Source organism: Micromesistius poutassou (genome assembly GCF_964030765.1).
Source record: "Micromesistius poutassou genome assembly, chromosome: 2".
Taxonomy (NCBI): domain Eukaryota; kingdom Metazoa; phylum Chordata; class Actinopteri; order Gadiformes; family Gadidae; genus Micromesistius; species Micromesistius poutassou.
In genome coordinates this window covers 10,440,967-10,465,376 of record NC_140272.1, presented here as the reverse complement: position 1 = coordinate 10,465,376, position 24,410 = coordinate 10,440,967, and the positions used below count along the sequence as shown (strand labels likewise).

Genomic DNA, 24,410 nt, shown 5'->3' with positions numbered 1-24,410 from the left:
TGTAGTTTTGGATTGTCGGTGCCGTTAAAGTAGCATTAATAATCGTTTACTACTTTAACGGCACCGACAATCCAAAAACCCAGTCGAAACTAGATGGTAAAAGTGTGTAGTTCAAAATGTGACGCAGCTTTTAGTTCTTCGCCACCTACAGAGTTTGTTATGTACGATCATTCAAAACACCATGTTATTTCCCATAGACATTTGACCGAGGGAACCGGGAGCCTCAGAGGCAAACTTATTCTTAAGAGGTCTATTAAGAGTAGTGAAGAGAAGAAATATAAGAGAAGAGGGAGAAATTACATGAAACAATAAGGCACAATAAACAAATCTGTATCACCGCCATAAGACATCAGTATATCAAATATTCTGTGGTAAAAAATACCTTTTATGTCTAAGACAAAGGGTGCCTCTGTTGTATGCAAAACCTTGTAAGCATGGACATGTTCATTTAAGCATATGGTTTCTAAAGCAGTTGTAATAAAAATAACCTGCTCATCTTTGATTACAATTTTCTGGATAACATGGAAAACTGGTAACTCATTTTCGACTTTCACACATATGGCCAAACCAGGCCGAAATACATTTCCATTGCATTTCACCCATTTAACATCAATAACCTTAGTCCAAACAGGCACTTTAAGGTTTTCAGAAACTTTAGTCCCAACTTCCATTTCATTCAAGGGTTTAATTTTGCCTGGACCCATTTTTAGGTCATTTGGATCAAATGTTTGCCATAAGTAAGCCATGTGACACTGGTGTTTTTTTGCTAATGTCTTTGTAATGTTCTTGAAGCTTTTTAGCTGCCTTTTAAAGAAGTTGTGTTTTGCCTCGTATCTCATACACCAACTATGAATCAGTGGTCCAATTTTCTGCATACATCGTGGATAATGCACCATATGGTGATGCTTTGGCAGTAATCTATTGCTTGGATACAAATGCTTGAATAAGCGATGGTGCTCAGAAATGAGATGTTTCAGGTAGATGGTGATACCTGAGGAGACAACTGAAGAAAACACTATGCTGACAATCTGCAGCAATAAAATGAACAAATACCAGTGTTGATCATTAGGATGCACAAGATCTCCAAACATAATGGGTAGATGACGTAGTAAACACCAGCTCTGAATGGCATTTAAGCCCAAGTCATTCGAACCCTCTACTAATTTTACACCAGGTGGTTTGTTGTTTTGTTCCATGAAGCCATAGTTGAAACTCTGAATTCTCCTATGCACTTCTGCTGATGTAGTGTAATTCCTAATCAGGTGCTGAATGAGTAATTGCATTTCGTACTGTGCAACACCCTCCAATATATCGTGCATTATATCAACTGAGAAGTTTGCAGTTGTGTGAAAATATTGCAACGAATTCAAAGGGCAAGATTTTTTTACTCCCATCACATAAGGTAAAGTGGGATTGGTCTGCATTGTCTGGCAGTGTTCAACATGAAGCTCTTTAGTTCGAAATGACATCTTTGAACTATCTTCAGTAAATTCAGTTTGATAGTCTTCTTTCTCTAATAGGCAAAAGCGGCAACAGTATCTAGCACTAAACGATTCCACAAAACCAAATAAAGAATGAATACCAAGGTTGTCTCCAGTAACTTGTATAATGGTTCCATAAACGCTGTGATCAAATAGAGGAATCTGAATTCCATTTGTTTCAAGAGCTGAGACATCCTGGACAAGTGGCGCTAGTATTTTCTCAAACCCATACGTTTTGATATCTTGTGCATGAAACAAAGCAGCCAAATGGATATTTAGCAAACTTGAATTGTATTTAGGTGAAACATTTCTGAGGGTAAAATAGATGGCTCCTAACTTATGTATTCCTCTTTTTGATCCAAGGGGGTTACAACACTCAAATTCGTCAAAAAAGAGCTGGATCTGTATAGCATGCTCTTGTTTTGAGAAGAGCGCATGATCCTTAAAGAATTCTCCATCCTGTATGTCATATAGTAAATGTTGACTTTGTTTAGGATCTCTAATCAACATATCTTTGATATTTGGGTGATTGTAAATTGACTTCAGCGTCTCAAGAATTGGTATGTACATAAATTTATCTTTGACAGTGGTTTGTAGAAAAGTTCTAGTTGTTCTGTTAAGTCGTGTAGCAAATCTTGTTCCAAGAACAAATTCAACTGGATCTATCTTCCCCCATTTCTCAGAAAAATAGACCATTCTCTTGCTCTCACTGTTTAATACAACAAAAGGATTAATCACCTTCTCAAAACACTCATCAATTTGAGACTCAACCACACTTTTGATGGGCTCCTCTAAAGCGAGACTATTTTTTAGAGCTTCTTGAGTGTGACTATGTATGTCTCTGACCACTTCTTGTAGAGCACTCACAGCATAGTTAATAGTTGCCTCTGCAACCCCAGCAACTTTAAGTTCTGCGAGCAGTGTTGCACAACTGTTTAATATGTTTCTTTCTTGCAGTACAGCGTCACATGGCAAACTCTGAGTGGGCAAAACATCTGTATCCCCTAATGAAATGGAATTGTTGGTGGTGGAACATTCACTATCGTCAAAACATAAATTGTCATTTGCAAAACACTTGATTAGATGCTTTCGTAATCCAGAAAAACTTTGATAAACGTGAGAACAACCTCTATGAGCACATTTTAACTTGAGACCTTTTCCTGAGCAAAGACCATGAACTAATTTAAAGTGTCTAATAAGTGCATTGGCATTGGCATGCCACCTTTTACACATAAAGCATATCATCTTGCTCACTGGAGCATTCTGGCCCTCAGCTCAGCCACTCTTGGATTAACTTTTGTGGTTTCAGCATCTATGTCAAACACAGTTGTTTGCAGGAAAGTGTACAGGTTTGTCAACTCTTGACAGTATGCAGTGCCAAAAACGTAGTGAGCTTTAAAAAGCTCATCAACAGCAGCCAGGGAATTTGAGGCTTTACAGGGCAAAGCGTGTTTGTCAATGACTATGAAGTAAGACTGGATCCTACTTTTCTTTGGCCCAACTGCTAGCAGATATGGTTGGAGACTTCGTGCAATGACATCCAAGTGTCCCTGAATGCTGGTACCAGTCTGAGAGAGAGAGCGAGAGAGAAACGTCAACAGCAACGTAACCTAACGTAGTTAGCAGCCTGGATATGGACAGGTTTATCACATTACAACCTTGATTCAAATACATATGGGACTCAGGCATGATGAGAACAACAAGCACAAGTATCTTTACTTCTAAGGACGTGTTTAATCTGTTTTAATGGTTCACCTTGATGAATTTCACAAGACAGTCACATGCTTGTCTGGCTGAAATCTTTCCCGGTCGCTTGCGGCCTTGACTGGAGGGTGGCAAAAGGTGAACCAGCATGAGAAGGGAAGACATGTCACTGTCCCAACCTGGAGGCACAGACAACAAAATAAAATGTGCATTTTTAGGTTTCAGTTTGATAAGTTTGAAGACCTCCTCCTACTCACTTTAACCTACCAGTTCTTGGATGAATAACCAGTATAATGCATTAAACATCTGCAGTACACTTCATTTCTCAGTAATGAATCAATTCCATTGAAATAACTATGGGCCAATATAGTTACCTTCTTCAACTTCAGTGGCAACGGCATTCTGGAGGAGATCTTGTACCTCCCCAGTCTGTGTGAGGTCACGGCTCTGTGCAATGACCTTTGGTTTTATGTTGGTGGACCACTTCTCCAACAGCTTTGCAGAGGTTGAATCTCCAAAAAGAAGTCTAAAATCTTGATCGATCTACACAAAATCACAAAGTAGAGAGGATTTCTTTTACCCAACACATATTAACTACAACAAAAAATCACCTTCAGATTTCACATTAGTATGTACAAAAATAAGGCTGACATACCAGGCCTGGTATGTCCAAGAACCGTGGGAAAATGGCTAGAATATCAGATGACTTGTCAGGGTCATGCAAAACCTTCTGACGGTAGATCAGAGTTAACCTCATCTTTTCCTTTACCACTGCCTCATCAGCGGTGTGCTTCATCAGGGCAATAGCTTCCTGACACTGACGTTCATCATTCAACCAGTTAGCCTCTTCAAAAGGATCTCTGTCAGCTCTTGGTCCACCTAAAATGATTGCAGATAATATGAGTGTTACATGGTAAAGTATTCACAAAACTACAGGCCAGGATGACCATACACGATCCTAAGTATGTACAGAGTCTTAAACATTTGCCTTACTTTGTTGTTTAGGTAAAGGATATTACAACAATTTGCATTTTGGAAAAATTAATCAAGAAAACAGGTCAAAATTCTAACAAATAAAACACAACAACATTGTTCATTGTTCAGTGTTCATTTGACGCCAAAATTATACGGGGGTCAAGCTAATACAAGCAGTGACCAACATCAAAAACTGCACCTGTTTGTGATTGCCGTGAGCGCTTAGGTCGTCCCTCCGATGCTTCTTTCTGCAGTGTTTTTATTCTCCAGGCCAGGTATCCACTTCCATCTTCTGCATTGTAATAATGCTCCTGTGGACATATCACAGACACATAGTAGTTATATATTACTGGACTAATGTTATGCATGCAACACTCATGGAACATGCAACACTCGTCTGAATCAAGACACTTGAGATAACGGCCACATACATAACCCAGTTTGCTCATGGGATCTGCCAGGTATGGGAAAAGGGAGATGATCCCTTTGGCATAGTCTTCTTTTATCCGTCGAGGAGGGCTTGTTCTACACACACACACACACACACATTAGAATCCAGATCATAATAAACACATAGTACATCAATTCTACAAATTGCTTCTTTAACAGCCTACCCATGTTCATTTATCATATGTGCCACCAAGATCTTAACCATGTCACGTCTTCTGCCATCTGTCAAATATTTTGTGCGAGCATATTCATTCATCATCTTCTCGCCTCCTGGGCTTCCTTTTAAGATATCCTCAATCATCTGGAGAGGCAGGTTGTGGTTAATGGGTAATATAAAAGGAACATATAGGCAATTAAGAAATGGAAAACAAATGTAATTCCAAATGTCTGTGCTAATCAAGCATCCCTTGAAAACCTACCCGGCTAAGACGATGGTCCTCAATTCGTTTTTCCTCATCTGGAGTTCTTGTCAATATCACAGTGTCATCAGACTCATATGTGACCTCAGCACCAGCAAGGGAGCCAGAACTGAAAGAATCTGTAGTACAAAACCATACCAATGGTCTAATATGTTAATACTACTTTGACAACATGCAGCCACTGTCAATAGACCCTATTTCTGCTGATGCAAAGAATACTGTTGGGAATTAATGTGAAAAAATATGCAAATTACCGTCAGTTTTATCTTCCAAAATTGCCTCTGGGATAACAATTTCCAGGACACCAAGATCAGGTTGCTTCAGCAAATATTCGAATGCTTCCTGATCAACTTCTGTCTTTGAGTCATCAAAGACTTTGATATCCATTGTAGGAAGATCAAATTTCCTGGCAACTAAAGAAGACAAACCATTAGTAACATAATACAAGCTATGGAAAATACATCAATAAAAGAACAAAACACCCCATAAAATAGGCTTAAATGCATCGTATTGCTATTAAACTATTTTGATATGGAAAATATAAAAATTCTCACCACATTCCAAAAACGCCTCAAATGTAAAGGGTGTTGGACAAATCACATATTTCTTGCTGTCTTTAAATCTTGCTTTGACAACATTGCTCTTTTCCATCCTAAATAACAACAAAATCAGAGAACAATTTAGAAACTCTACAAATGATAGGCCATTTTAACACAAACATTGAATTGGAATAATTAATGGCGCCAGCGCGCCACCTTACAGTTGCTCTTTTCTGAGTAAAGTACATGTGGGCAAGCATGGAATGGTGAACAAACTTAATGGCTAACGTTAGATAAGCTTCCCATGCAGTCAATTGACGCTTGTGCATTGCATTTAGACTAGTATAGTTCTAATGTGAACTTTCATGACAGTTTCAACCAGAAACTTCTAAAACTGAGGCTAGAATTATTTGAACTTGGCTCGCCCCAAAGGTGTGCGCCACGGTTAAAAAGCGACTAGCCTCATCAATTGAAAACATGTGGAGTGTGGAAAATGCTGATGTTAACACACACTGTACAGTGAACATTAAGTTAGTTCAAAGGTATCTTTGGTTAGTTGTCCATACATGCCTCATCAACGGGCAACTCATACATGAATGTTGCCCAGAAGTTAGCTAGGACGTTACTTAGTTAGCTTGCTAGCTGCTACGTTTGCCATGCGTGTTGGTCTGAAACACTGACGAATAGGGCTCATAACGGATGGCAACGTGATCTTAAGGCACGGTATTCTAATAATTTAGAATGAATAACTGCCAGATAACTTGCAAAACTGTAGTTTAATGCCAATACTTCATAACCAGCACATAATTAGGCTATCTTGTAGGGTATATCAAATCGGAGTTGGAAAATATTTTACGAAAATACAAGTTGGAAAATCTGTTACGAAAATACAAATTCAACAGATATGCATATTTACAACAAAATTGAAATATTACTTACTTTAACATTCAGTAGAAACGTCGACTTCCAGCGCCTTCTACTGTCTATGACTTCAGCTGCGGTGTCGGGAGGAGTAATGGCGGACAAACGAAACTTAACTTTTTAGAAAAGCTCCGCCTATTGATCACTCTGTATACAACCACTCTATAATTCTGCTCCCACTCAGACTCCAAATTTTACTCATCAAACTCAAAATAGTGCAAAAACGGCTCTTCTTGAGGAAAACATTTTTCACTCTGGGAAAATTGCTCAGCAATATTTCCTGTGTAGACAGAAAGATGGAGGGATGGAAAAGAGGGAGAGGGAGAGAGAAACAGAGAGGGGAGGGAGAGAGAACGACAACAGCAGATAGAAAGCAGGGAGTTGTAACAGAGAATGAGGCTGAGGATTAGAAAGGTGTCAGAGGAGATGAACATTATGGAAATGTCCAGAAGGATAAAGAGACAGTGTTATCAGGACCTAGCAGCACCAAGGAAACCCCCTCTGTCTGCGTGAGAGAACCATGCTCTGCTCCTTCTCCTCCTCCTGCTCCTTCATCTCCTTCTCCATCCCAATCCCCTCAGTGCGACCTTCTCTTTCTCCCTCACTTACCCTCCCCCATCTCCTCACTAACCACCTCCCCCCCATCTCCTCACCAACCACCTCCTCCCCTGTCTCCTCAGCAACCTCCTCCACCACCTCCACCTCTTCGCTTCACCAACCAACTCCTCATCTCCTCACAAACCGCCTCATCTCCTCAACAACCTCCTCCCCCATCTCCTCCTCCCCCCTCTCTCCTCATTTACTCTATCACGTCCTCTCCTCATCGACCTCCTCATCTCCTCCTCAAACTCCTCACCAACCTCCTCATCAACATCCTCCTCATCGCTTCCCGTACCACCTCATCTCCTCACCAATCTCCTCCCCCCCCCCCACCCCCTCTCCTCATTTCCTCTACCACCTCCTCTCCCATACCTCTCAGCCCCCCCCCCCCCCCCCCCCCCACTGTGGTTCAGAGAGGTTATTCAGGAAAGACACTTCAACAAAATACCGAGAAAATCTTTCGTCTTTTTAGAGAAGAGGAAGGGAGATGGGGGGGAGGAGGAGGGGGGAGAGGAGGAAATTGGAGACTGGAGTAAGAGAAGCATAAATTACTAAGAAAGATCGACAGTGGTCGAGCATTATATCGACAGCTCAGGGGGTTCAGGTTTAAAATAAATGTAGAATAAATAACACATTCACATTGCAGCTCTTTGTATGCAGATTTGAGCATGAATATAATCATCGTAGTAAATACAGCAACGCAGTCGTTCCAACCGTTTCATTTTGGCTCTCTAAGAAATGCGGGGGGGAAAAAGAGACCAGGCATTTTTATTTGTCGTTTATGGCCCACGTCTCCAATAAAAGGACTAAAAGCAACATTACTTCTGCTCACTAGCAGCATATTAGACGCTCAGCTCGGCTGGCGTTGGCTTCCATTGTGATACGGATCCACAGAGCTCAGCTGCTGCTAGCCTCAGCACAATCCCTCTTCAGGGGAACTCACGATAACTAATAATACTCTCCTAGCAGCAGCCAGCCAGCCACAGCCAAACAAACACCTGTTCCCGTACAGCTCCCGGCTTGCATCCATATTCATACTCGTATGTGCCCTGCTGTCACCTACCACAGCATTACTAAAGGGAGATATAGGAAGTGGCGTGTGCCTTGTTTGGTTGTCAGCTGTTGTGTTTGTGCCAAACAGACGTCTGCACTGCAGATGCTGGAGGAGAACATGGTGAGGGACGGGACGGTATCAATGAGGATGATTATTAATTGATTGGAGATCTCATGCATGCTGTCTTGATCTGTAAAAGGACCATCTGAAGAGAAGGGTAGTCGGGGGGGCAGGTCATTACATTAGGGGAAACTTAACCCTAATGATGTGCTGTAATAAATGGAGCAAGGTCAGGAAGAATTTTCTTCTACTAATCCCCATGGGAGGGAGCAGAGGAGGAGAGCGTAAAGGGAGGAGTAGGGAGAATAGGAGGAGCCCAGCAGGACACCTTCTAACAGAGCCGATATGTTGTGATGCTGCAGGAGTACCAATCTCGACCTCCCGGAGCCCACAGAGTGACCACAGTGGACCTCATACACACACAGGCACTCACATGCGCACGCACGCACACACAGACACAGAACAGGCCTATTATTTTCTATAGGCCTGCATCCACGTCAAGTTTCTGTCTGCTAAAACAAACAAGATGACTTATTGACTTATTTCTGATTTGATTTATTGATTTATTTCATTTTTATTGGAAAATCCAATATTTGGATATAGATTCTGAATTAAAATGTGTTTGGATAAGACTTTGAGCAAGAAACGTGTATTTTAATCATAATCTTCGTTCATTGAGTGTATATGATGTTGGGTTATTAGTTCAACTGCCCGTGGCGTTTTTCATGCTTATTTGGGGTTTTGAGGGAATAGAATCGGGGTAGGTTATATTTTAGAAATAACCCAAATGATGTAATGTTATTACACAACACGTATTTCAAACAGGTGGAACATGACCTACAATTGACCTACATGACCCCCCCCCCCCAGATCTTGACTGACTTATCTCAAATTGGACAATATAGTCAGACCAGTAGAACACACACACACACACACACACACACACACACACACACATGACAGCGCCAGTGTGTGAGGGGGTCCCAGAGATGGTGTGTGAGAAGCTCCGAGGGATGGTGTGTGAGGGAGTAACAGAGATGGTGGGTGAGGGTTAATAGACATGGTGTGCGAGGGGGTAACAGAGACGGGGGTCTGCGACAGATGTGTCCCGGTTGGCTGAACTCTCGCTGGCGTCCATCACAGCTGCCTCAACTCCTCCCATCAGAGCTCCAACACTCCACAGGCCCCGTCTGCGCTCGCTACCACTTCATTTCCACTTCCTTCTGTGCCATCAGCGTCTCACTTGAGTTTCCCCGCTGCTCGTTCACCGTCTCATCTGGCAGCCCTGGACCCCCCCACCCCCATCGATTCCCCCAAAAGGAGTCCCCATCTTATCCTGTGAGAGGATAAAAACCTGTGCTATGCGGACCACCACAATGTGGTAAAAGCACTGCAGTGTGCGCATTATCCTCATGAATCTAAAAAAAAAAAAACTGTGGAAGCTAGGTGTGTGTGTGTGTGTGTGTGTGTGTGTGTGTGTGTGTGTCTGTGTGTGTCTGTGTGTGTGTGTGTGTGTGTGTAGTTCACTTAGGCTCTACGAAAATATGGATGTGTCTGAGTGTATCAGTGTCTGTGACGTCACCTATTGGTTTGTGCACAACCGGTTGCAGATTTGGCACCCCTTTCTGGGATTCTTGCCACCAGCAACAGAAGTGATCCATATTTGGCCCAGTGTGCAATATGGAGGGCTGAATCGCTGCCCCTCACCGGCCTCTGCCCAAAAAACTCTCAATTTATATTAAATCGTTGATAATAGTTTTAATGCCATAATATGGTCAACTTGGACTTTACAAAACACATTGTCTAATATGAAGAAGAACTCGCCACTGATATCCTAACCCAACAAAAGGACAATGTATTGGCTTTGTATTACAAGAAGGTACTCATACCAGATCAAAGCGGCACATTGGGCTTCGATCAGGGGTACCGATCTGATTGTTGACCTGATTGGTCAACAATACAAAGGAAATGATTGCGTCTCGGCTCACAACGTCTCACATTTCACCATTTAACGCAAGTGACTGTTTATGGCCTACGTAAACACAGTAATTTAGTTCAAAGTATATGTCTTTGGAATAGTGATGGCTCACCCTTACGAATCACCTAAAGCTAACTCATATAGCCAACACATTTAGACAAACTGATGTTAATGGCCACTGCATGTATACCTTACTTTGAATGGCTAACTGATTAGTTATTTCTGTGGTCTGCCTGCCGCCGTCGTCGCCGTCGCAGGAGGGGAGGTGAGTTGGTTGGTAGCCATGGTAGCGTGATCGGCCCTTCACTCCTCATCACCGCAGAATGTACACTGGGCTTGACATGGAGTGGCGTTTGACAACACATAGCCCGAGAGCAACGTCCATATTTCATTTGAAAAATGTAATTTCCAGTGGCGGTTTGTTGTGGCTTTGCTGAAGCGGCCGTCGAGTAGGGAAGGTTGTGTTTGGAAGCCAAAGTGCGAGGGTTGATTGTTTCTTAATAATGAAGCACACATACCTCAAAGAAGCTCTTGTGTTTCTTGTCTATATGCGAACGAGTTGTGTGTTAAACACGGCTGTTGTGAGGGCAGCTCGCTGTGGAAGTCTTGATTACATGGATGCATCAACCAGAGGGCGTTCCCAAACGGGTCCTCAATCCTACTGCAATCAGCAACACACAAACTATACACACACTTTGTACACACATTATACACACACTACACAAACGATACACATGCAAACAGTGTGCATGTGTAGATGCACGCAGTATTTACTTATTTATTATTTTGTGGGGCTTATGTTTGTTTTTCGTCACTCTTTACAACTCTTTCCAATAGTCCTGCAGCTTTGAAGAAACCCAGCAGCATCAATGTGGTTTTAAAATGCAGAAAACAAATCTATTCATCGTCTCAAACACCAGTGGTATAGGTCCCTGCCTCCCAATCGCAAAAAAATGATTGGTGGATGGCATTGAGTGGAGCAGTATCTAGATTTCTAAATGAGATACCTCATCTGTTTGACCTGTCCAGTCTAGGTTCAAGTATGCCAAAGCGGAGCTGCAAGTTTGGAGACGTATAGGGAGAACATTATTTTTGTACAAAAACGTCAGTGATAATCAGTCAAAGTGTGTGCCTAGAATATTTTTGTGAAAAACGCATAATTTGGTAGAACTAAGATCGATGTAGCAAGTTAAATATATATTTTGAAATCTAGTAGAGTAAAACTATCCTGGCAGTTACTACACCACAGCTTTAGCAGGAGAATTTCCGGCTAAAACGAATTGTGATCTGAGCAGTTGTGAAAAGCATAAAGACTTCAGCAAAAAGGCGCATGTTGGGTTCCATAGGAGCAAGGGCTGGGGACGATGTCAAGCAAGGTGACCCACATCACACTCGCTTGAGTGAATTAGCAACCAATAGAAAGCTTCCACTCTTGAGAATTGTATTTAGGCATAAACAGACCATTTGACAACTTTGAAAATCTTAGACAAAAATACCACGTTCACCAACACGTGAAACCTTAACAGAACTGTTAACCTTATTATTTTTGGTGTAACTTTCCCTTTAAGATGATTCTTGACCGAGTATGACAGTAAGTGCTTTGTTTGTATATGTCTCTTCAGTTCAGTACAGCAATCTACGACGTCTGAGGAACTTCGAAGAGACCTACTACACCATGATCACTACTTTCTACACTGATGGATTAATAAATCACCAGTCATCAATTAAAAGAGGGACAAGAATGAGACAATAAATCAATCAACACATATACTGTATACGCTATCACATTAATTATATGTTACTATATGTTATATGAAGCTGTGTGTGTGTGTGTGTGTGTGTGTGTGTGTGTGTGTGTGTGTGTGTGTGTGTGTGTGTGAAGAGAGAGGTACTGGATCTGAAGACGATTCACATTCTAGTTCCATCCCCCCCCACCCCACACACACACACACACTGTGCTATGTAATGCATTTGGAGACAGGGGTCAGTGCCCTTCGATCTATCTGAGAGGAATGGAAGACGTGTTCAGACTGAGGGGTGGGTGTGGGTGTGTGAGAGAGAGAGAGAGAGAGAGAGAGAGAGAGAGAGAGAGAGAGAGAGAGAGAGAGAAGGATGGAACACACGTTCAAAAATGGAAAAAATATCTAGAAAGGGAGGATGGATATATAAAAATGCTGACGATGGGAAAAATGAGAGAGGAAGTGTCCTAGAGTAGACTAGGCTACGCTAATAAGAGCTACAGCCTAAAGTTACGGCAATTTATTTAAGGTTGCAAGGCAATAATAGAAGATAAGCTGAAGAACATGTCCTTCTGTTAAGACAGATTATTAGTCTAATCGTAACTGACTAAACGCCTCACACGATTGGTATATGAAGTAACAACCTTCAGCCTGCCTCACTCAGACAACGATTTCAATCCTGAACCTGCCTAAGTACCAAAATAAATCTATAATTTAAACGCACAATTAACTTTCTAGAAACGACATGTTATGTGTGGAAAAACCCTGAAACAAATGGTTGAGTCCGTCACGTGGCACATATGACGCCTTTATCTAACACCACCCTATGGGTGCATTACCCCTTAAGATGATTGTCCTTGTGGTTATGCTTTTACGGGTTAGGGTTAGGGTTAGGTCCCCTTTTTTAAGTTTTTCTGTTCTCTCCCTCCTCTCCCCCTCTCCTCCGCTCTCCCTCTCCTCCTCCCCTCCCTTCTCCCTCTTTCCTTCCCCTCCTCTCCTCTCCCACCCACCTCCCACCCACCCACCTCTCCTCTCCTCTCCCACCTAATACTCTCCTTCTCCCTCCCCTCATCTCTCCCTCCCTCTCCCTCCCCTTCTTCCTCACTTCCTTTCAGCCTCTCTCCCTCCCTCCTCCCTCACTTCTTTTCACCCTCTCACCCTCCCTCCTTCCTCACTTCCTTTCTCCCTCTCTCCATCCCCCCCCCTCCCTCCCTCCCCCTGTCTCCCCCCCTCCCCCTGTCTCCCCCTGGTCTCCATGTCCCCCCCCCCTCTCTTATTCTCTCTGTCCAGTGGGGATCAGCAATGGGCAGATCAAACAGCCAGCAATGTGAGGAACGTCCTTTTGAAAAGGTGCAACAGAATGAATACTAATGCATCACCCAGAGACCAGATCCCTGTGTGTGTGCGTGTGTGTGTGTGTGTGCGTGTGTGTGTCTGTGTGTCTGTGTATGCATGTGCAATTGCTATACTAAAAAATAGATGAAAAGGGTTGACATAGCCAGTAATACTGACAAGCTCCTCCACACAAAAATGCACATGCACATGTGTGCACACACACACACACACACACACACACACACACACACACACACACACGCCGTATGCTCACACACACATTTGGAGTCCCTTTTTCTCTCTCTAACAGACCAACAAACAATCGTCAGCCATCGTCATGACAAGTCACATTAATCATACTCTGCACAACTTTTGTCTTTCATTGTATTCCATCCCTCTCTACTACTTTCTCTGTCTGTCTGTCTGTCTCTCTCTCTCTCTCTCTACTCTCTTTGTCAGTCTCCCTCTATGTACTTCTCCCTCTCTGTTTTTCTCCTTCTCTCTACTCTGTCTCTGTATCTGTGTGTGTGTGTGTGTGTGTGTGTGTGTGTGTGTGTGTGTGTGTGTGTGTGTGTGTGTGTGTGTGTGTGTGTGTGCGTGTGTGCGTGCGTGCGTACGTGCGTGCGTGCCTATGTTGATGCTTATCATATTTATTTCATCAATAGCACGAATCAATGTCTTCCTGTTGCACTGAGACGAGTACAGAGATACCAGGCTGTTCCATTTCTGTGTGTCCTTCGCAATCTGCATCTCCTTCTACTCCTCCTCTGCCTCCTCCACTTTCTCCTCCTCCTTCACCTCCTCCAGCAGATATCACCCAGAACACTTATCTAGTAGCGTTCAGGAGGTTATCAAAGCTGTTGTTTGCAATCACAATCATAATCATATTAGACTGTGAGATGTATGAGATTGTGCCTCTGTCTCCTCCCTCAAACTAACTGTTTCTGATTATTGTTTCTCCCTTTCTCCCTCCCTTGTTTTTCTCCTGCTCTTTCTCCCCCTTGTGTGTCCTCATTGTTTTTGTTTTTCCCTCCGCTTGCCCGGGATTTAATCAATTCCATCTACAGGGGCGTCGAGTTTTGTGGTGACGCTAAGCTAGCTAATTTAAATGTGAGCCATTTAAAATGTCAATTACAAGCTAATTAAATTAATGACACAACGTGATTCAGCCAATTGGCTGCTGTGGCCCAGAGCGACTCGCAAGCGCTGGTGGCCCGGGAGACGAGAAGGTTAAGAGCTTTAATCCAACCCCTGCTTGACTCACATAAACAACATACTGACACACCCATGACCCAGTTCGTTTTAAGAGAGGAAATGGAGGAGGAGGAGATGGGGAGGGGGGTGGGGGGTGGAGGGAAGAGGAGAAAGAGGAAGGGAGGAGAGTTGAAAAGAGGATACAGGAGAAGGAGAGAGGAGAGGAGAGAAGAGATGAGGAAAGGGAATGGGAAGGAGGAGAGTGGGGACCGAAGGATCCCTCCTGTCCCCACTGTCCATCCCTCTGTCCAAGGATACCAAATAAAGGAAGTGGGAGGAAAGGAGATGAGATGGAAGTCAAGAAGAATGAAAGGAGTGGACACAGGAGGAGCATGGAGGGGAGGTGTGTAAGAAGAGAGAAGTTGAGGAAACAGATGAAGGAGACGAGAGGTAGCATCAAGGGAGTGGAAGGAGAGGACGATGAAAAGAAAACAAGCATCACCGCCGCCCCCCCTTCAATGGCCAACGCGTGTTCATTTGGAGGGGCATTTGGAGGTGTCTTACGCTATAACAAAAGAACAATTACTCAACTTCAATTTGAAGTGTACTTAATTTGTAGTAAAGTGCCAGCTTGTCATTCATTTGAATAGGCTACTTTAGCCTGCATTCATATGATGTTAGCACATTTGTGTGAACACATTCTCAGTCTCTTTGTTGGTTGCAGAAAGACAAAAATAGGCATTGTCATTTGCTTATATTTGCTTATGAAGAAAATCATTTCTTCTTTGAATTTCAAGGAATAAATACTTTATTTTGTTATAATATGACATTATTGAGACATAAAATACTTACATCTTGATTATAGATGTTTGCCATCCACACACATGGGGAGGAGTGGAGAGGAAAGGAGGAGAGAGGAGAGGAAAGGAGAGAAGAGTAGACGTAACAGAGGGAGGAAACTAAAGTAATAAACAGATGGATGGACGCTAGGAGGAAACCAGAAGAAATCAGATGTGAGGAGGAAGAGGATGGGATGAAGAAGATAGATATGAAGGGGGAAAAACATCCAGGTGATGGAGAGAGAGAAAGAGCAGTGGTAGAGAGATAAACAGAGAGAGAGCGAGTGGAGTGGTAGAGAGATAAACATAGAGAGAGAGAGAAAGGGAGAGAGTGAGGGATTAGTGGCATACAGAGGAGAGAGAGGAGAGATGAGAGCGGGTGAGAGGAGTGAGAGAGAGGAGGAGAGAACGGGAGATCAGGATGTTGGAGGAGAGCGAGAAGGAGAGAGACAGATGAGGAGGAGGAAGGAGAGAGAGAGAGAGCAGGATAGAGAGAGCGATGAGGAAGAGGAAGCCAACATCTTTCTCCTCTCTCCGGATCACTCTGCAGCTGGTGATAAATGGAGTATCGACCGGGGGAAGATGAGATTTCTTCCCGCCAACGTCTAACCAAACGGACTGCTCCTCCCTGAACCTCCTCACCCACAAGGGGCTCAACCCGCGTGGCTTACCCTTAGCTACATCAACAGTGCTACAAACCCCCCCCCCCCCCACTAACCCGTTTGAAAACTCTCTGGAGCTTGATCTAGCCTGGTTTTCAGTTCAACAGAGAGGATGTCCCTGGGACTTGTCTGTTCCTGTTACACACACCTGGACTCCCAGTGCATCATTGGAACCTTAAGCTATTCCCTCACACATCAATAGAGACACATCCCATGATGCATTAGAGATGTTTAATTCTAAGTGCTAGGTAAGAGATGGTTACGGTTAGGTATCAGGTTGCCTCCCTCTGGGTTTGGATTTGAGTTTACCCAGTTCTGGATGAGGGTTAGGGGTCTGAGGCGGGCCTGTGAAGCCCTTTGAGACAGTAAGTGTGATGAAGAACTGCTCAAATACACTTACACTGACTTGACAAGGATATTGGGGAAATATCTATTATGTAGTTTGTCGGAGTAAATATAATAAATAAAAAAGATGATTTATTTCCAGGGTGTAGAGATCATTATCCAAAACATTAGCCAACACGAAATTATGTGCAGTATGGATTACTTTCCTCCACACAGAGTGTAAGTGTGTGTGTGTGTGTGTGTGTGTGTGTGTGTGTGTGTGTGTGTGTGTGTGTGTGTGTGTGTGTGTGTGTGTGTGTGTGTGTGTGTGTGTGTGTGCGTTGTGTGTTGGTGCACAGCGATCAATATCAGCAGATCATCAACCGGAATAACATGGAAACTGAACCCTGTAAATCTCTCTCCTTCTCTCTCTTTCTATGCCTCCCTCTATCTTCTCCACTCTCTCCTAGATGCCATCTTTCTCTCCCTCTCTCTCTCTTTACATGCCTATCTCTTATCTTTCTCTTTCTATCTCTCCATTCATCATTCTCTCTCTCCCCCTCTTTACTTTACTCTCTTTTGTTTCTGTTGTCGCCCCTTCCTCACTCCAATCTCTCTCTCTCCCTCTCCCTTACCCCCCGCCCCCCCCCCCCCTCCCCCACTCTCCCCTCCTTTGCCTCTCCCTCCCTCCCCCCCTCTCTCCGCTACAACTCCACCATCACTAATAGCTATGGGCCATGGAGCAGTTTTTGTACAAATTAAAAGCATACGGTCCTCGGTCTAATTGATCTATGTTCATGTTAAAAGTACAAGTGCAATTCACACACTTCCACACACACACACACACACACACACACACACACACAAATTCAGCATATGGAATGGGAATCAACAGACTACCTATACCGAACATCTACATAAGAAATCTCTGCAATTCTGCAATTCACACACACACACACACACACACACACACACACACACACACACACACACACACAACCACACACAAACCCACACACACATACACGTGCACGCCCACGCACACACCCACACGCCCACACACACACACACACACACACACACACACACACACACACACACACTCAAACACACATGCATGCGTGCACACTCACCAATGCATACATACACCCACCCACCCTCTCGCACATACACACCCACACACCCACACACACACACACACACACACACACACACACACACCACACCCCACACACACACACACACACACACACACACACACACACACACACACACACACACACACACACGCACCCAAACACACAGGCTCGATTCCTTAAATAGAATAAGTAAAAGATGCAGAGAGAGGAGCACGCGTGTCCCACCAACAGATATATCCGGGGGGCCGTGGCGGCGAGAGGGGGAACACTAATTACAGAGATCTTCAATCAAGCCGTGAGCGCCTGCTTCCTTATCGTCGCCCAACACAGAGATTCAACACCATCCCTCTACAAAGGATATTTGTTTAATTAATTATTCGTTTTTTTACTGATTTTATTCTGTGTCTCTTTGTTTGTTTGACGGTTTGGTAGAAATTCATTTCATGTCCTGTGTGCACAGGTCCAGCGTGAGTCTGAGGATTTAGTTATCGCAGAGTTGGCGGCCAACAGCTCCTGCATTATCAAACCTCATCACAACTCGTTGCGCTTTAATTTGCTGCATATTGTCCTCAACGAAACAAACTGTTCTGCATCTTGAAACACACAAACAAACACAAATCAATCAGCATACAGGTTTACCAAAACACAACAATCACTTCAGTTAGTTATAATACTGGGTAATTACAACAACAATATAACCATTGTGTTTTCCATGAAGTTAAATGGCATATGTGTGTGTGTGTGTGTGTGTGTGTGTGTGTGTGTGTGTGTGTGTGTGTGTGTGTGTGTGTGTGTGTGTGTGTGTGTGTGTGCGTGCGTGCGTGCGTGCGTGCGTGCGTGCGTGCGTGCGTGCGTGCGTGCGTGCGTGTGTGTGTGTGTGTGTGTGAATGATTTGGTGATGTGGTGTTGTTTGTTTACCACTCACTGTGTGGTTTTCTGCATGGTTGAGAGTTGAGCAATCTAATAAAACCATGTAAATAAACACACACACATACCAGTGAAGACACACAAACAAGCACATGTTAGCACACATACACAAATGCACACACAGTTCCTACATGACAACGTGACACATACAAGCAAAAAGCCCAAATTACCTCTCACACACACACACACACACACACACACATTCACACACACACACACACAAATAGACACATTGCATTTCTGGTATTTGTAAGCTATCGTTAGAAGCCTTTCAGAGGCATCGGTTTCATGGTTATTTATTGATGTCATAATGATGACTGATTACCTGGTCATGGCCTGGAGCGGTGTGCTAATGATTCACAGGATGATGAGTTCACGGCCGTACATGAGGTAAACTGAAGGTCCAACACCCTCGTGCTGGGGCTTACACGTTGTACACCTTGTTAATACATACACACACACACGCACAAGCACACGCACACACCGCTTAGAACATAAGGTTTGATTTGGACAGGAGATCAATTAACGATAACAATCGAATGAGAGAGAGAGAGAAAGAGACAGACAGAGAGAGAGAGACGGAGAGAGAGATGGAGACAGAGACAGAGAGAGCGAGATAGATAGATAGATAGATAGATAGATAGATAGAAAGAAAGAACACAGATAGACAGAAATAAATCAAATTATCTAGTGAAATATGTCCACATCCAGGGAAGTTTGGAGGACGGATTGTAAAGAATATGTTCATTCTGTCTTGTTTCTGCCAAGGTCTTCCAGGGTAGTTGCTTCATTGAATATCCCGACTGTCGGGAGTGTGAGAGATGAGTCAGAATGATCAGAAAAACAGAAAATACGTCACATCAAATATTAAAGCAGCCATACATAAAAACATGGAGCATTTAGTGTGAGACGACGGGTGTTACTTAAGGGAAGAAGAACGTGGCCCTTTGCGCCTCTCAGAAGAAGAGAAAGAAGTGAAACTAGGAAAAAAGAGGAGAAACTAAGAGGAAACAAGAGAAACTAAGAGGAAACAAAGAATAAACGGGAGAGAATGCTAGAGTTCTGAAGGTTTCCAGGTAGAGCTTGGGTAGTATCACCAGGAACACACACACTAACATACACACACTCACACTCACACACACTCACACATGTATACACACAAACACATGCTCAATCATTCAAACATTCTCATTCACAGACATTAAACCCATAAACACACCATTACACATGCTCTCTCTCTCTCATACACACACAGACACACACTTAAAAAGCAACATTTTTATTTCTGTTCAGATATTTCCCTGTGTAGAGCATTGGTAAGCAGGATCATGCTGAGTGTATTGCCGACATGCATCATGGGAAATACAGCCCCTGAAATAATGCATCAAATGATACATTCGTAGTAGTAAAGAAATCCGTGCATACAAGACATTTAACCTTCTAATAAAGGTTACGGATGAACAAGAGATGGCATCGATTAACGGCTTCATACGTTCAGCCCAGCCAGAGGACAGCAGATTCATAAAAGCAAAATGACTCCCCCCTAGGGTCACCCTTCAGTATATTTCCTCTCTCCCTCTCTCCCTCCCTAACTCTCTCCTTCTCGCCCTATCTCTTCCTTTCTCCTCTTTGTTTCTCTCCCTACCTTTCTCCTTCTATTTTTATCTCCCTATTTTCCTCCCTAATTCCCTCCCTCCTTCGAATCTCCCACCCTCTGCCTTTCCCTCCCTCCCTCTCTCCCTCCCTCCCCCTCCCTCTCTTATATCTCTATTTTTAATACAATAAGTCCTTCCTGTGTTTAAATGCGATTTATTTCTCCATCTCCCTCCCTGTCCCTGGTCCCTCCCCCGCTGTGCTTAAAAGTGATTCACTCCTTCCTCCCTCTCTCTTAATACAGTAATTCTTCCCTGTGTTTAAGAGGGAGATTGTTCCTGGGAATCTGGCTGAATGGGTTAAGTCCTTAATGACGGCTCTGTGTTGCTGTTGGATGTTGTGTGAATGTGATCTGATGCAGAATCCTCTTAGCGGTAATGCGGGTCATTGTGCCGCAGGAGTGCTTGCCACGTTTGTCTGTGGAAGTTAACAGCAGATCACACTGAGCACTTTGCTGCAGCTGTTGTCACACACACACACACACACACACACACACACACACACACAGATATACACACATAACACACATGCATACACGCAGACAGACACACACACATGCACACACATACACACACACACACACACACACACTTATACACACATCACACACACACTGTACATACATGCAGGCAGAAATGCACACGTGCACACACATACACACACCAGCGTGCGCACATGCACATGCATGCACACACACACACACACACACACACACACACACACACACTGTACGACTTTATATGTGTAACGCACATAAAACACTTGACTGCGAAGTGTTGAACACAACCAGCACACACACTCCTACACTCGCCAAAACACACGCACACGGAAACGCACACATACACACACGCACGTGCACGTACGCACATACACATGCACATACACACCCACTGTAGGACCAAACATGTGTAACCCATGCATAAAAAATGGGAGATTTCAAAAGGCTACAACACAGCACACACACACACCCCCTGCCTCCTCTCGCTGCCCGGCCCCCCCCTGGGGAGCGGGTCAGAGACGTCTTATAGCGGTCGTGTTTAGGGGTCAGCCGGTCCTCTGGTGGCAGACGGACGCAGACTGACAGATGGTCTTTATTCTGCTCTTAATGGACAATAGAGTGCACACACTGCTGGGCTTACAGGGCTCACACAATACCCACACTAAGCCCTTTTGTGGCGCTCGCTGGTAAAGAGGCGCTCTTTACGCGGCAGAAACACAGAGCGGCGCCGTCTTCAGATGATAGGCAGACAAAAGCCACACGCTTAACAGATTAACAGTCATAAAACTCTCTGCTGTAAATAACACAAGAGGATTTCGCTCTCTCTCCCCCTGTCACTCGCTCTGCATTTCCCCCTCTTACTGTCTCCCCCATCGCCCTTCCACATTTCATTCCCCCCCTCTCTGTTCACTTTCTCTCTCCCTCCACTCTGTCTTCCTCCCCCTCCATCCCTTCCTCTGCCTCATTCCCCCTTCCTCTCCCGCTCCGTCCATCCCTCCCTCACTCTCTCTCCACCTATCTCCCGCTCCCTCCCTCTCTCCACCTTCCCTCACCTTCCCCCCCCCCTCTCTAAGTGCAGGTTTCTCTCCCTCTCGTAAAGAGCTGATTATGTCATGTTAGCACGAGCGTCTATTAAAGTTTTAAACTCCATGAGAGTGGCGAGCTAAGCGCCGGCGCGGCAACGTGATGGAGAGGATGTTAATGTCAGACGGTCCCTAACGACAGTCATCACGGTTTACAGAACTGGGCTCGCTAGGCGCTGGCTTCCTGGTTGGTTTAATCAGCTGACCGTCTTAAGAAGCCACGGGGGGGTTAGCAGACGAGGAGGAGAAGGAGAACACTGTGACTCAGCTTTCTGTTCAATTTATAAACATTTCGCTGTTATTTTATCCAGTAAGTCCTCAGCTGCTAAGAACTTGCTTTAAATTAGCATTCGGTCGTGTTAGTGCTAAACATTTCAACATTATTTCTTCTCATTAAATGTTTTTCCTAACTTCTCTGCTTCAGTTTCACACCTACAAAGTGTGGGTTTCAACAAGCATATTTTACAAATCTACGTCACTATATATCCTCATAACTACAGGCTTAATGGATTGTGGTGTTCATTTATTTTTTTCTTCAACAGACCTAAACTTTCTTATCCTGACAGGTGTTGAGTTTCTCCTGCTGTGTGTTGTTGCAGGGAGAAGGAGATTAAAGAGGAGATGTGCAGAGCAGGCAGGAAATGAGGAGGTGAAGGAGGTGAAGAGAAGAGATTAAAGGGAGGAGAGGAGTGTAGAAGTTGAGGGATGAGATGAATGAGGAGGTGAATGAGGTGGATGTATAGGTGAATGACACGGATGAGGAGATTAAATAACCTGGATGAGGAGTTGAAAGAGGAGGTGAATGAGGAGGTGAATGACACGGTTAAGGATGTCGATCTCATATACAAATATGTCAATGAGGTGGATGAGAAGTTGGATGAGGAGGTGAATGACACGGTTGAGGACATTGATCTCATGTACGAGGATGCGAATGAGGTGGATGAGGAGGTGGATGAAGAGGTTGATGCAGTGATGAGGAGATAGGTGTGTTGAAGGATGAGGTGGAGGATGAGGGGATGAGGAGAATGAGAAAGTGGATGGAGAGGAGGATGGAGAGGTGGATCAGGAGGAGGATGAGGTGATGTGGAGTTGGATGAGGAGGTGGATGAGGAAGTGGATGAGAAGGTAGATGAAGGTGGATGAGTCAATGAGGAGGTCTACAGAGAGCATAGGACATTAACATCAGAGCTGCTCCTGCTCAAAGAGGAGCAGCTTCACCAGGTTCCTCCTCCTCCAGGATTATCAACTAATAATCCTCATCCCGCTCCCCCATTCCATCTCTCCCTCCTTCCACCTCTCCAATACCTTCTCCAATACATTCTCTCCCTCCTTCCACCTCTCCAAAACCTTCTCTCCCTCCTTCCACCTCTCCAATACCTTCTCTCCCTCCTTCCATCTCTCCAATACCTACTCTCCATCTTCCTCTCTATCCCCCTCTCCTACTTCCTGCAGACTGGCTGTAGTTAGATTACTGGGGCCTGCAATCCAATATCCAACATCAATATCTATCTCAGAGCAACTTTTCTCCAAGTGACAAGGTAGAGATTTGGCAAAATTAACATATTGCAGAATAGCAATTATGTGTGGTTATTTTATTCTCTCATGCAATGAGCACATGTGAGTGTTTCTGTGGATAGAGGGAACAGCTAGAGAGAGGGAGAGAGAGAGCATGAGGGAGAGAGGGAGAGGACAGGACAGTTAGACAAAGTTTGGCATGATCTTAACATGCAAACTAATGATAAAATTACCACATTTTCAGCTTTGTCCTGCCATGCTAGAAACACTAGATTAGGAAGGAATGCCAAGAGCCTGCACACACACAACCATACACGCACACACACACACACACACACACACACACACGCTCGCAAATGCACGCGCATGCACATGCACACACACACTCACAGGTTGTTGGCCAGGATCCTCTTAGAGAAGGTAAGTGAGCCAAGGATTGGGTATAAAAGGTTCCATTTCAGAAGAAAGCTATTTACATACTTCAATGTGTGTGCATCCAGGAAAAAGAGAGAGAGCAAGAGAGAGGGCAAGAGAGAGAGAGAGCAAGAGACAGAGGAAGAGAGAGAAAAAGCAGGGGGTTAGAGAGAGATTTGCATATTTGCTTCCTTCAATATGTGTCTCGATGTGTACTTATGGGGGAAAGGAGAGGATGAGGCAAAGGAGAAGGAGAGCGAGGTTGTGTGTGCAGGAGTAGTGAGAATGATGCTGTTATTATTAATCATATTATTTGTTTAAGTATTATGTATAATAATTGCCATTGATTTAATTATATTCTCAAACGCAGCAGTTGATTTAAACTGGATGAAAGCCACTGCAGACACACACCTAGTTCTAAACTGGGAAGCCTGGTTTTTAAATATTCCATAGTTTCATTTCTACAGCTTAACTGCGAAGGTTGTGAAAATGTAAAAGTCAAGATAAATTGAATGCGGGGGGAATTAGCTTAAGCGGTAGAGTGGATTGGCTGGTAACAGCAAGGTTGCTGGTTCGATCCCCGGCTCCTCCTAGCTGAGTGTCGTGGTGTCCCTGAGCAAGATGCCTCACCTGAAATGCTCCTGATGAGCTGGCTGTCGCCCTGCGTGGTTGACTCCGCCGTCGGTGTGTGAATGTGTGGGTGAATGTCAGTCAACACTGTAAAGCGCTGCACTACATAACTGAGGACCATTTACCATTTACCATTTATAATGACGCCCAGAGTGAATTCTCCCTGATTGATTGGGTCAGAGGCGGGGTAGATATGAGTGAATACAAAGCATAGGTTTACTCAAAGTTGAGATCAACAGCAACAGTTACAGAAAAAGTGGAACCAGTAGAGAAGCAC

At 44.0% G+C, this 24,410-nt stretch overlaps 1 protein-coding gene across 1 annotated transcript; it reads right to left on the bottom strand.

The window, feature by feature from the left end:
- Window positions 1–275: 275 nt before the first annotated feature.
- LOC311338333 (uncharacterized protein) lies at window positions 276–6,571 on the bottom strand. The gene is made up of 11 exons (XM_084463563.1): window positions 6,508–6,571; window positions 5,584–5,681; window positions 5,284–5,442; window positions 5,030–5,148; window positions 4,775–4,911; window positions 4,592–4,685; window positions 4,360–4,471; window positions 3,841–4,064; window positions 3,560–3,728; window positions 3,237–3,364; window positions 276–3,049 (listed from the first exon to the last, which is right to left on the bottom strand). The coding sequence occupies exons 1-11, from the start codon at window positions 6,513–6,515 to the stop codon at window positions 2,732–2,734; spliced, it is 1,566 nt and encodes a 521-aa protein (XP_084319689.1). The 5' UTR covers window positions 6,516–6,571; the 3' UTR covers window positions 276–2,731.
- Window positions 6,572–24,410: the final 17,839 nt, after the last annotated feature.

What these genes read in the sequence shown, in the direction of transcription:
- LOC311338333 (XM_084463563.1), bottom strand. An exon ending in TTTGGAAGATAAAACTGACG is followed by an intron (nt 5,149 to 5,283) that starts GTAATTTGCATA and finishes TTTGTACTACAG; the next exon opens with ATTCTTTCAGTTCTGGCTCC. An exon ending in TCTTGGACATACCAGGCCTG is followed by an intron (nt 3,729 to 3,840) that starts GTATGTCAGCCT and finishes GATTTTGTGTAG; the next exon opens with ATCGATCAAGATTTTAGACT.